General features: G+C 35.5%; 1 protein-coding gene and 1 long non-coding RNA gene across 3 annotated transcripts in view; one reads left to right on the plus strand and one right to left on the minus strand.

Moving 5' to 3' along the window:
* The window catches only part of LOC106031264 (uncharacterized), a 40,203-nt gene that overhangs the window by 18,416 nt on the left and 7,907 nt on the right, over window positions 1-13,880 (plus strand). The window lies entirely within an intron of this gene.
* The window catches only part of MAPK1 (mitogen-activated protein kinase 1), a 36,106-nt gene continuing 22,583 nt past the window's right edge, over window positions 358-13,880 (minus strand). The window contains exons 4-9 of the mRNA XM_066979156.1: window positions 12,514-12,630; window positions 10,359-10,473; window positions 9,615-9,746; window positions 7,642-7,751; window positions 6,860-6,987; window positions 358-4,501 (exon numbers count right to left, since the gene is read on the minus strand). Coding sequence (XP_066835257.1) covers window positions 6,871-6,987; window positions 7,642-7,751; window positions 9,615-9,746; window positions 10,359-10,473; window positions 12,514-12,630 — 591 coding nt within the window. The 3' untranslated portion in view covers window positions 358-4,501; window positions 6,860-6,870. The remainder of the gene's footprint in view (window positions 4,502-6,859; window positions 6,988-7,641; window positions 7,752-9,614; window positions 9,747-10,358; window positions 10,474-12,513; window positions 12,631-13,880) is intronic.

Raw genomic sequence — 13,880 nt, forward strand, 5'->3', positions numbered from 1 at the left:
AATGGGCTATAGCTATAATATCAAGAGAGTCAAAACAATCCATGCTCAATAGTTCAAAATACCAATGGCTTTCAAAACTTTCTTGCCACAAAGATACAACACTTCTGCCTGTCTACAAACTTTACGTGTATTTTTTTTGGATGGCTTCCCTAATTTAATTTCAAGCTGGTATAGTCATACACTAAAACAAACACACTTGTGTATTTTAAAATATTCATGTAGGCTACTTGCTACTACACTGTTCAAGTGACAGTCATTTTTTAGACATGCTAATGTAATACAGTGTATGATTTATAAAACAGCTCATTTTAAAGCGAAATTCCAGTCATTTTTTATATATGCACAGTACTATGCTGATTTGGTAATACAGGGACACAATTTAATGATTTTCTTTGCATTTGTTTTTACAAGATTCAGATGCCAAAAACAAAACAGAACATTAAGTTACCTGATTTAAAAAAGAAAATCACAAACGTTTACAACATTAAAAGAATAAGACGAAATATAAACCTTTGCTACTTACAATTGATCTATACAGATTAACCAAATCACAAATCTGTCACAATATAAACGTTTAATTGTTACAATGAATAAGAACATACAGAAAATGATTTATTTTTTTTAGTTTTTTATATAAAATCTTCCTTTGCCTTTTTCTTAAATTTTAAACTTACCATTAACTAAATTAGCTATGCATGACTTGTGGGGTACATGACTAAGAAGGCACCAACAGTACAAAGCAAAGACAAAGCAGTTTGAGTATTTTAAGAGTGCTCTACACTGATACAACACAAGAAAAGGCAACAATAGTAAGTAATCCAGCTGCAACCTTTAGAAATTTGTTCTAGATTTACAAAGGTAGTCCAACTTTTACATTTCCTCCAATGTTTCACTTAGTTTGATCACAGCACATGCTACAAAAAAAAACATTGTAAGCTTCACTTTACTAATGTGCACTTTTCACTAATTTAGTGTCTTGATTTCAATTGTTAACTAAACCATTTTGAACCACAAATGAATTTAAAACTTAGTAAAAGGATTGTTTGGATTTTCTGTTTAAACCACTGCATTTACAAAAATACTTCCCCTAAAATCCGGGATTACTTGAAGACATTGCTGTACAAATATAAAAGTACTATGCAAGGGACCAAATTCATGAGTATATTGTGTGTATGTATAGACCTATATTTATACCATATCACTGTGCTGTAACAACACAATAAATTTATCAATAACCAAGGACTATATAAACTACACTAACATAAGCAAATATATATTAATAAAGTTTAAATCTATAGTACAGTTGCTCAGCAAACAACTTCGACATGGTATAAATATAACACAGCGTATTACAGTGGGCAGCAACAACAGGTTTTACTTTTTCTCCCATTCTGTAAGGAAAACCATGCTAAACTCCTTGGGTTTCATTTGGCCACTGCTGAGTTATGTCACCACCTGCTACTCCTGAAAGCTCATAGTGCACCACACCGCTCGGCCCATGTAGTGTGTTGTACACTTCGACTATATATATATATATACGTAATATTGATGAGGAAGATTCTGGTGACAGTCAGGATAGCAGAATAAGATGCTTCTTTGCCAAAGCATCGATAAGAAGTTCATGTTTGCATATTTTTCTTCAGCTATAAAGTTGGAATGTTTTGACAATCAACTGTTTACATTCCTTATTCCCAAAACATCTTTACCATGAAATACATGTTACTTCAGTTACGAGTTTCGGTTCTCTGCTCTAAAAATACAAAAAGTAGATAAAAGAGAAAAAAAATCAATGTAAAATGATGAAATAGCTGACCTAACAGTGTTGTTACAGGCACCTTCTTTTAAACTGTTTTCAAAGTCTGACAAAAAAAATAATCACGCTTCTGCACTTGACACTTTAACAAATTCTGCTTAACAATGTGTACTGAATTCAGTAGAAGATAGATGAATGCAGTTACTGATACTGATGGATGCCAATTTGATTCAGCAGGATAGCTAAGGAAGAAAGCCTGAAAGCACCAGATGTTAGGTAAAGCAAACCCTTGGCTTCTCATCCCGAGAGACAGATTGCAAAGGTAAATCTCCAGCTCCCCCAAAATCCAAAATTAAAAAAAATATGAAAAAATTACTGGGAAAGAAGGATGAAACAAGCTGCCAAAATTCTTCCTTAATAAATTAAAACTGAGGTGTTACAAACTAATTTCAGTAACAGTCATCTTTCCAACCATGATTCCTGTAGTAATGACGATGGTACAAGTAGCAGAGATTCTAGAAATATTTCAGCTTCTCCAAACCAAGTGAGGAAAGCATTTTGGTAAAGATGTGTAGAAATGTCAAAAGAAATTTCTACACTAGTATCAACAGTCAAGTGCATATTTCTTCTATAGAAATGTTTTTTAGCATAGGTTCCATACCACAATTCAACGATCACTTGTGCAGTGTCCTGATAATGCTCCTAATATGTTCCACGCAACAGAGATTTATGTACCACAGGAATTTCCTAATCAAAAATGCCCTTTAAAATGAACCCTTGCTTATTAAAAATTAGTTTTGGTAGGCTAACACTCAAACTATAAGAAAAGGAAAATTTTGAAATGGAATCTTGTAAGCACCCTTATCTATTGAAATCTAAGTTAATGGCTTTCTTTTCTTTGAAAAACAGACTTAAGTGGTATGAGGAAGCCTGGAGTTATTAACCAGCAAGCATCCTTGTATACTACAGTAGCAATTGAACCTGATTTCCATTCAAACACATTACCCAAGAGGAAACCAAAAACTAATCCTTTATGTTAATGTGAAGATATAAGATTTAAATTTATTTCCAGGAATTACAAGTGCATTTTGTTCATATTAGCAAGCAGTCTATACAATCCATTCTTCACTGCTGCCAAAATAAAATGAGAAAAAGACAGCAGAGATATGAAAAGCTAAAAATAGAACTATTTTTCCTAAGTTATTTGTTGAATAGCATTTCAGTTGAACACAACTCAGAGGTAACAATATTTTTTTTTCTCTCAATCATAGGCATGTGGCACTTAGACAATCATCTTTGCACAGAAAGCTTTAACAGTCATGCGAGGGCACAGTAATTATTTTAAACAAGGCAAATTTCTCACCACAGAGAGCAGTGGGGAAAGAAAAGGAGGCACTGCACTGGAACATAACACCTAGTAAACTCCACATTATACAATTTCAGTAACAAATACTTGAAAAGATCATTAAAAGGTATACAATTTTAAACATTATTTAGTGCTAGCTTTGTTTGGTTGTCCTAACTCAGCATTATCAGAAAAGTTTGATAGTACTTGACAACAGAACAGTACTTCATGTCACGAGCTCATGGAGGCTTGATTACAAATCACCATAGTGTAGGTTGCAAGAAATGAACTTGAGATGCTGACATGCTGTAGGAGCAAAAGTAAATTCAGACTTTCTCATTTAAAGATGCAGTGTTCCTCTCTGCAAGAATTCTGAATGTCAGTGATTAAAATGTAAAACTATCAATCCTCATTTGAAGCATTTCATTGGTATGCAGTATGTAGACTGAGTTTATTAACATCATATTTTGGTTTCTCGCTTACCACCACATTCAGATGCCTTCCACAAAGAAAAGCATTCACCTGTAGGTCATCATGCCATTATGTTCTTTGCTAATCTTCCACCACACGGTGAATAAATATAAGTTGGCGAGCTGCCACTCATTCTCTTTGCACAAGTCTTATAAACACTACTATATGGTATGAACTTTGGAAGTACTACGCCTCCAACATGGTTAAACTTTAAATGATCTCTTAAAAAAGGCAGGGAGAAAAGGTACAAGTTTCATCAATACACGGAAAAATGTTTCTTAGATGAATTCAATTAAGATGGGTTCCTATGTGGCTATTACGCTGTATAGAATACCTATATGTACAGCACAGGACACCCAAACAAGTGCATAAGCAAGATTAACATGAACACGACTTATGCTGTAATCCATAGCATAATGGTATAAACCCCACTGGATGCTAACCATTTCTATTTAAAAAGGAAGTGCAAAAAAAATCTGGGATGTCACTGACTTAAAGTGCCCTGAATAGTAGCTTTTCTAAAAAAAATGCCAGCGACTTCAGTAAAGTCAGAAAAACATAGTTCATGGTGTAAACTTCTTATCGGTTAATGAATTATCTTCTTGGATATTGATCCAGGAGTGAAAGGAACCACTGCATCTTTCAAACCAGAAAGCAAGCAGTTAAAACACGGCCAGCAGTAGGTGCACTTACAGTACAGTACTGCAACAGGTCAACAATGGGCATTACGCATAGGAGTGTAAATTACAATTCTTCAGGCTTAAAAGATTCATTGAAAGCATGAAAAGCCAAAACTACCAGGAACTGCCCTCCTGAATGGCTCAAAGGAGTTAGTGGATAAGCTGAGAGAGGCCACAAGACATGACCAACAATAAAGAACTGGGAAGAAGAACAGCAACGTTTGAGCATGCCCAGTCCTTTAAGTCCTTGTCCTACAAAAAAGAGCAGAGACATATTTAAGTGAAGAAAGTTTTAACATTGTCTTTCAAAACAGATACATTTTCCTATTGGTGTTTTTATACACCATGTCTTACCATGAGTCAGAGACAGCAGTACCAATATATATTATTTTAAAAAAAGCTTTCCCTGAGAAACTCCTTAGCCTAGCAAGTAGCCAGGAGACCAACTATTTAAAATGTTAGCTTCGTTATCCACATGGGTTATAACCCCCCCCCAAACACAAGCCGTTCCCTGTGTAAGTCCTTTTAAACTCCTAAGTGACAAAATACAGAAACATGACTATTAAACAGGAAGATATTTCTACCTTTCTCCAAATTACTCATTATTTATTTGAATAATTGCTTATTTTCACATGGCTTCTTAATTCCAAAAACTACAATCAAAAACTATGACAGGAAATAACACACTGAGCAGAGCTAGCTGATAAAGTGTGGGGTTGGGGAGGAGAGTAGAAGTGCACAGGAAGAGACTTGTTACTGTGCAGTCCAAGCCAACTGCTAAGGACCAGTTTTCACTACGTCAGCTACTTAAACTGCTGTGAAACAGAGTATCTAATAATTCTAACGACAGATTTGTACAATATACCAGCATATCATTATCAAGTTAAGTAAAACACTTAAATTTCAGCATCACATCAACCAAATCAACTTCTCGTAATAGCATTCAAAGAAATTTCCCTTAGCACTGGATCCCCGATAGGTATCTTTATCCCTTAATCCCTAATACAACCTAGGGAAGTGTGGTCTGGGCAAAGAGGAAAGGAGCAGAGATCATAAACTGATTTGCCACAATGCTAGCTATTTGTTCTCCCTCCTTGATTCTATGGCCTTTTAATAGCAGGTTTCATCTTACTCCATTTATGTTATTTTCTTTCAGAATGTGTGCATGTACTCCTAGTGGGTACCAGACATGTTATTGCACCCCAGTTCTAATTCTATTGGTAATGCCCAACTAGTAATAAAAGCCCAGAGTATGAGCCTCAGATTTATCTAAATTTTAATTATTAAAATAGCTGTGAATGTTAGCTAGTAAGCTTTACAAATGAAACACTTTCTAAAAATCAAAATTACTTGTCGTGAACTTTGATATTCAACATAATTATATTCAATATTCAAACTAGTGACAACAGAAGTTATCCCTGTTAAAGTCAAAACCATTTTCAACAGTTTCCTCAACTTTTTTTCCTTTCTACCAGTGCAACATTAAATAAAAGAAACTGGAGGTATAAGCAATGCAGAAACTGAAATCCCATTTTTAGTGCAGAAAAATTACTGGTTATAGCAAAGCAATACAGTTTCTACACACTGCTGTCAAGGTCTTAGATTTCTTGCAATGGAGATGCTCACAGGCTCTAAACTTAACCTTTCTGCTAGAACTGCCAGGCAGAGATGATATACTTGTAGAACATTGGTAGAGAATAGCACAGGATCCATTTTTAAGCCCACAAAATAGGCAACATATTAGGCTGTTGTCTTTGGGGTGTTTTTCTTGTCTAGCCACACAGCTTACATACTTTAAACTACTAGCAGTATCACTGAAGTTTCTCAAGTGTTGGAAAAATCATTCAGGTAAGTATCTGACCAATTTTGTATGAAACTAGTGAGACTTGCAAGCCTCATGGTACATGAAAGACCAGTTAAGTTTATTGATTTGAAAAAATAAAACAGTGTCAGAGACAGCAAGTATCAGTACATTTTAAATTAAGAAAGTTTAAATCTTCAAAATATTAGCAAGTATAATCATAATTAATTTAAGAATAGCTAGACAGCTATTTAGTCATACAATTATTTCAGAAGTACTGGAAGTTATACTGAAGTTTTATGGTTCTGGGATTTTCGTTTGTTTTTAAATAGTTTAAAAGGTTTCTCCTCTGCACATTACATTTAAGGAAGAATTTTTTAAAAAGCATTTGAAGCCATATGACAAAATACTCTAGTATCTTGAATGAAGATCACTGTCCCCTTGACAAGTTTTTTTTTTTTTTTTTTTAGTAAGATTTGCATTTCAAAAAGTGTTCACACGGCTTTTATTCTGAGAAGCACTAATTAGATGTAATTCTTATTCCTTAAATGTAACCTAAAAAGTAGGTAAACATCTCAAGACAATTGCCTGGATTCCCTGTAGACATTTCAGTGTTGCAGAGTAAAATAAACCCATTTCTTCAGTAACAGAATAGGACTGATGCCAATGGAATAAGCAGAAAGTTTTTACTTCAGGAGCTAGTTAGCATATCAATAGAAACAGTCAGTTATACATTTCCCTAGTGGTAGCCAGAGAGTTACAGAATTCTTTCCCCTTTCCCAAATGGTTTCTTATTGCTGTGACTTTACCTATGCACAATTTAAGATGGATATCCTGGCTGGAATCTAGCAGTTTCCTCAAAAATCAATTCTTTCAGCTTTTCCTTCGGCAAGTCATCCAACTCCATATCAAACTTGAAGGGTGCTTCAGCTACAGGCTTAATAATATAGAGACACATTGTTACTTATTTATTTTTAGTATATTTCACGCAGTCCCTGTATGCGAAAAAAATCTGAAAATAATGTGCTTCACGAAAATGTCTAATATTGTGCCATCTTCAAGGAACAACTCATTCTATTAGTCCCTCATGTGCTTTATTAGTTCAGCTTACCAAATTGAACCATAAATTGAATCATAGGAAAATTTAAAACACACAGTAAAATATTTGACGAAGTAACTTAGTAACTACCTGAAGAAAAATGATCTGAAATACTGTACTGTCCCCCTCCTTATTTCCTCCTCCCCTCCTTCTTCACCAGAAAGGTGAAATCCCACCAGCATAATATGAACTAAATCAAGTTCAGTTTGGGGGGCTTTTAAGTGCATAAACTGGTGGCAAACTTTATTCTCCTGACTTTATCTCAGCCATTATGAAGCAAAACCACAGTGAACTGAGAAGTTCCATTTTCAAAGAGTATTCCTTAGCATCTATTCATTTCTTGTTGAGTTTCCAAAATGTAGTACTAAAATAAGAAATATAAAATAAAAGCAGAACATCAATTGTATATTCAATCAATTATTGTCCTTAAACTAATGAAAAAAATAATGTATCATTTAATCAACAACATTTACATTTTAACAATGTCTTTACCTCATCACTTGGATCGTAATACTGCTCCAGATATGGATGGGCTAAAGCTTGCTCCACTTCAATTCGCTTATGAGGATTAAAGGTCAACATTTTATCCAACAAATCAAGTGCTAAGAAGAAAAAAAGTAAGCAAGAGTTTAATATTCACTATAAACTGCAAAGTACAAGCAATGTTAAAGACAGGCTACATAGAAAAGACAGGCTTCCCTAAGTTTTGTGTTAATTTCAATTCACAGCTGGAATTCCGCAGCTGTAGCAGCAGGAACAAAAACAGTAGAATGCTTCCTTTGACTTGGGCAGTATGCCTTTCCTCTGCTCATCCTATCAGCGTTCCTAAGTTACAACTGCCTTTGGCACCATCTGGTAGGTCTTAAGAACAATTCTACAGACCATATACCCTTTCAAAGGCTGTACAGTGTCAAAGATAATGTTAAGGGAAAGAACTGCACAGACCTCTATGGCACAAACTGCTTTCAACTACAACAGAAATTGAATAGATTTTTTTCATCACTCAAACAGATCTTTGAATTTTTGGCATAGAAATCCAAAACAAGATAGACCTTGTCTGAAATGAACAAGTAATCAAGAATATGTTCTCATTTTGAAAAGAAAACTGATCTGTTTAATGATGAAAGTGTCATCCAGAAGTTATTAAAGAATATTATATATTCGTAGTACAGTATTATAAGTAACCCAGAAGACATTCTCCAGCTAAAGGTGCAAATATGTTCACATTTGTGAGATTTAGGCAAAATCTGTAGAAGGCAACTTGTAAAGAACCCACAGAGAACTTGAAGATCCTGTAAGACAGAGCACAAGGTCTGATGAAACTCTGGGCAAATGTTACAAAGCAGAGTTACTGCAATTGTTCAGCTACTTTGGTTGTAACACGTTTTTCTTTTCTTGGGAATGGAAACAGAATGATTATAGAAGCAAGACGACCAAAGATATTTGCAGAATCATTAAGTTCCATTCCATTTCTCCTCCTCATTACATTATTTACAGCAAAACTCAAATACAAACTTCTCACTGCACCAAGGCAGTTCTAGCTTTGTATCAGGATAAGATGCCTGGATGGATATAAAGCACTGCAGGACATACAGAAATTTACCAGCACGTTCAACGGCAGCTTTAAAAAGCTGCAAGGCTTGTGTAACAATTAACATTAAACATTTTCATGCAGTTTTCTCAACACGGGAAACTCACATGCTTGCTCTCCATGTTGTGCAGATTGCTTTTACTGAAATGATGGCAAACAGCTTTTTGAAAGACTGCTGTCAAAGCTACTCTCAAGATTTAGATGAAAAGGTGTTACAGAAGTCACGCTAACTGCATGTTCCCCCAGCAGCTGAGCACATAGGCATGGCTGCAATTTGCTGTCAGAATCTCACAGAAAAAAAATTCTCACACTGATGAGCACTACAAAAGCAGAATAAATCACAGCTGTTTTTCCCAGTGATGGGGATGATCGGCTTTACAGTTCCATCCGCAGAAATCAGCTTTTTCATGACAGTTCAGTACCTGTTCACATTCACTAAGAGTGAGTTATCCTATCAGTTCAAAAAACTCACGTGACATGAATTGTGTCAGAGCAAGTAAGAGTGCTGTACCATGAATACAGCAATCCTTAAGCTATACATAGAAGTTAGAAAGAAATAATAGTTACATACAAAAACAAACAGCAAACATCCAATGCCAACATTGAGTACTTGAATGAACTACACTTTCAAAGACAACAATAGCTGGAATTTCCATTCTTTTTGTTATAAGGAAGTTAATGATCAAACACCACACCATGTAATTTTAGACGTATTTTTAAAATTATTTTAAAAGATAAGTTGGTAGAAGAGTTTCTTTCTGATTTATGATTTTACACCTGACTTATACAGCTGTTTTAAGGGGCCTGAATGTTCTATTTTGGTATTCATTTCCACTTTTGAATATCTAATACAATGTAATAGAGTATAAAATACCTTTGGGGTCAGCATTTGGAAACAGCCTGTTCCATGGTACCTTGTTTTTGTGTGGTAGGGAAAGCAAATAGTTTCTGGCCTTTAAATTTATTATACAGTTCAAATCTTCTTGGGAAGGGGATCCAAGTATACCTATTAAAATAAATAAATAAATAAACAAACAAACTACTGCATTTCTATGAAAAGTACATTAAAAACAGTCATGCCACACTTGCTAAAACTCAACATTAAAACTGCTAGGAAGAAGATTCCATACTAAATGTTTTGACTGCAGAGAATACTCTAGAATTTTTAGAAACCTTACCTTTACTAAAAAGATTTAATTTAAATTTTCTCATAAATAAACAACTGTATTTGAGTTTTCCAATTATCAGTACTTTGTTTACAAGATCCAGTTGATATAAGTGGCTTATGTATAGAAATTAAAAAACAGTCTTGGACCTATTGGTGTATTTGAGCTTTTTTACCTTTTAAAGAAAGTGTCTATTGATATAGTAAATAAGTATCCTCTTGCTGCCCTCTCAAATCAATGATTTAATACAGAAATCACTACAGAGAACAGAAGATGCAGCTATAAATCCATACATTATATATTCTTGAAGACACTTCATGCATACATAGTAGCATAGGTCAAAGGAAATACAAAACCAAGAGAAAGAGAAATGGCTGACCAAGGCCAGTGTAGTGGTAGAAAAGACGGAGAGAGAGAGATGTGGAAATGCCACTTCATTATATAAAGCTTACCAAGGATGTGGTTAAGTTGGTCAAGGTAGTGTTTTCCTGGAAAGATAGGTCTGTTGGAGAGCATCTCTGCCAGAATACAGCCTACTGACCAGATGTCAATAGACTTGGTGTAACCCTGCAAGTAAAGCAAAGCAAGATTTTTGTTCAAATATATTTTTGCATAATTGCAGTAACATGATACTTCAGTAAATTTTGAAAGTACAGTGATATATTTTTTTAGATGAGTCATGCTTGTTCATGCTGTTTTATTTTTCTTGTACAGAATGACAGAACCATTTAGGTTGGAAAACACCTCTGTGATCATCTAACCTAGCACTGCCAAGTCCACCATTAAACCATGTCACCAAGCTCTACAACTACACTTTTTCTGGAGACCTCCAGGGATGGTGACTCCAGTAATTCCCTGGGCAGCCTGTTCCCATAGTTCACAATCCTTTCAGTGAATGAAATAAGAATTGTGTATCAAAAACACTGCTTTGAAGGTGTAGCAAGAACTGAAACATGCAAGATATGCTTTTCCAAAAGGATTCTGTAAGTTTAGCTGTACATGCTGCCAACCACAAATTTCTGAGACTCCCTAGTTCTATAGCCAATTTACAATAACAAATTTCAGAAATGGGCCTTACACTAACTTAAGAGACTTAAAAGTTCAGAAACCTTCACAATATTGTTTAATCTATAGCTTCTAATGGCATGCTAAACATATGGGGAAAAAAGCCACACTTCCTAATAGTACAGGATCTAAACACCACACAAGTCAGTAGGAAACCTTCAACATCAAAGGGGTGAAAGGACAAAATGGATTGTTGGTTAGGTGACTTGTAAACACAACAGGTAGGTAAGTAGTAAAGATGATGTGAGAAGGCCAATTGTAGGAAACAATACTATGCTGAGAAGAACTGAACGAACTATTTTCAAGTGTATAATCTATGCTATACGTAAGGGAAGGCTCTGATTCAGAAGTGTATTTACACTACTGCTTGGGTAATAACACAAGGGCAACTTTACCTCAAGAACCCCTGGCCCTATAAACTCCCTTGCCCTATTCTCCCATAGCCTGCTGTGTACTACACCCCCTCCCAGCAGTAGAGAGCTTCCAACAAAAGCTAGTGACTGCTGAATCCACAGCTGACTCAACACCAGCTCCTCATGGTATGATCATTCAACAGTGTTTTCAATGCACTAATTCTGAAAAAAGTCTCATTATGGACCAGGAATGTTATGAGCTGACCATCTCTTAAGAAACACACAAAACATGTTCTTGTAGAAGCTGCTGATAAATATATGCAAATATCCAGAAATAAGATTAAGTTGCCCTATTTTCAAGGCCTCAGTGCAAGTTTAAAATACAACAAGCCTAAAAAAAACCCTCCACTGAGCAGATGCTTATTTTCTAAAAACGCGCGTTAAACACACTATTGCCACAAGAAATCAAACCCAATAACCAAGCAGTTATCCTACAGAGGCAAAGTCTTTGGGGAACATAAGATACAGACACAGGTGTCACATAGGTATTTTACTACCAAGTATGCGGTTGTAGAAACTAATGCAAAGTTTATGAGAGATACCCATTAGTCACACCACACAGAAATTGGATTCACCTTATCAAAGGTGAATGTAAGAATAACTCCAAGTAAAAAGAAAAAAAGGATGACTTGATTAAGACTATGTGAATGCAAGTAAGATTGACATACAGAAAAGATCACATGCCTTCAGAATCAGACTCACCCTCATTATGCATTCTAAACCTAAATTAAGACGTCAAGATAACACCAAGGCAACATTTACAAGCCTTGTTGAACACAGCACTAAAATGCTCTCATTACTAGTACTTCTATCCTGCTCTATGAAAGAGAGCATCTGACAGAAAGAAGTCTCATGAATAGCAAGGAACTGGGCATATGGGAACTCATGCACATGTCTACTCAGTTGTAGTATCCAATAATTGTATCTGGAATCACAAATTTATTACAAGAGAGTAGCTATGCTGTAAATCCATCATCCTGTTTTCTCAAGACTATGCATGCATTCTGATCCTAAAAAAATAGAAAACAAAAAAACAGCACAGAAGGGGCAGGAGGGAAGAGAAGAATTTGGTACTTAGAAGTGAATAACCAGCAACAGAAGCATCACAACAACGCACTATGGTTCTTACCTTAGAATTCAGCATGATTTCAGGAGCCCTGTACCAACGTGTGGCCACGTATTCTGTCAGGAATCCTGTGTGATCATGGTCTGGATCTGCAACACGAGCCAGTCCAAAGTCACAAATCTGGTTTATATTAAAAAGAAAAAAAAGAGCATATTAGACAGAGTTTCCAATACTACAACATTACTAATTCACCTTTCCCCAATCTGTGATGCGACACAAAGACAGTGATGCTAGCCTGTATTTCTAGAAATAAATTATTGCACAAACATTGGGATAAGTATTTTGGATGCAAGTACAAAAAGAATATTTGGATAGGGCCTCATACAGGGGTCAAGGAGAATAAATAGCCTGAGGGGAAAAAATACTTCTGGTGCACAGTTTATGTTCTACTATGGGCTTATTTAACACCTTCTCTCACAGGTAGATGGCAAAGTATACTGCTGCAACTTGTTAGTAGGCATTTACCAGAAAGTGAGAAGAGTTTAAGATGTCCCCTCACCCCCAAGAATTGATGACCAACACATTTAAAGCACAGCTCAAAACCCTGCTACCATCCCAACAGTGTATCTTTGCAATAGAAACATCATGAGATAACGGTAGGCTGGAAAATACAGGTTGCTGAAGGAAGCACAAGCTTAACAAAAATAAACAAACCCAGAAGACAACATTTCTTGATCCTATACCTAAAAAAGAAAAATCTAACCACAAAACAAAAATCCCTGATCTAGACTATTGAGTTCAGCAAAAAGGAGAGCTTTTTATCTATACTCTGGAAAGTAGGCTCCATGGCTTTCAGAGCTATTTACCATCCTCTCTCCAAAGAGAAATTAAGAAAGTAAGAAAACTGAAAGTGTGAAGATAGTGTTCTAGAGTATGGCAGCTGTTCCTTTCTATCACCCGATAGGTAAATGCAAGCTTGTTGACTGCCAAATTAGACACACTCTTATGCTTTTGCTGTCACTAAACAAATTATGATAATGACCAATTTCTACATGAAGTATATTTACTTGAAATGAGTATGCTCTCTTCAAAAAACAAAGCATCAGATGTAGGAGTAGCAAACAATTAGGAGGTTCCTCTGCTGAACATATTTTATAACAGTTTACTACTTGATAGTTAATTGTGCACACTGACTGTATTAAAAATGTGAAATAATATGTTTAGTTAATGTACTGGGTAATCCTACCAAAAATGCAGTAGCCTCACTGCACACTGACAACCTACTCCTTTATTTTCCTGGAGAGACAGCCTACGAAACAACTGATATAGTTCAGTTAAGGAAGAAGTGATTCAGCTGAGCAAAAGCTACATCTGAAATATAAGATTTGGCAGGAGACTGTTAAACAGAGGGACTGATGAAAAGGCAGTGA

This window comes from Anser cygnoides, chromosome 17 (assembly GCF_040182565.1).
Source record: "Anser cygnoides isolate HZ-2024a breed goose chromosome 17, Taihu_goose_T2T_genome, whole genome shotgun sequence".
NCBI lineage: Eukaryota > Metazoa > Chordata > Aves > Anseriformes > Anatidae > Anser > Anser cygnoides.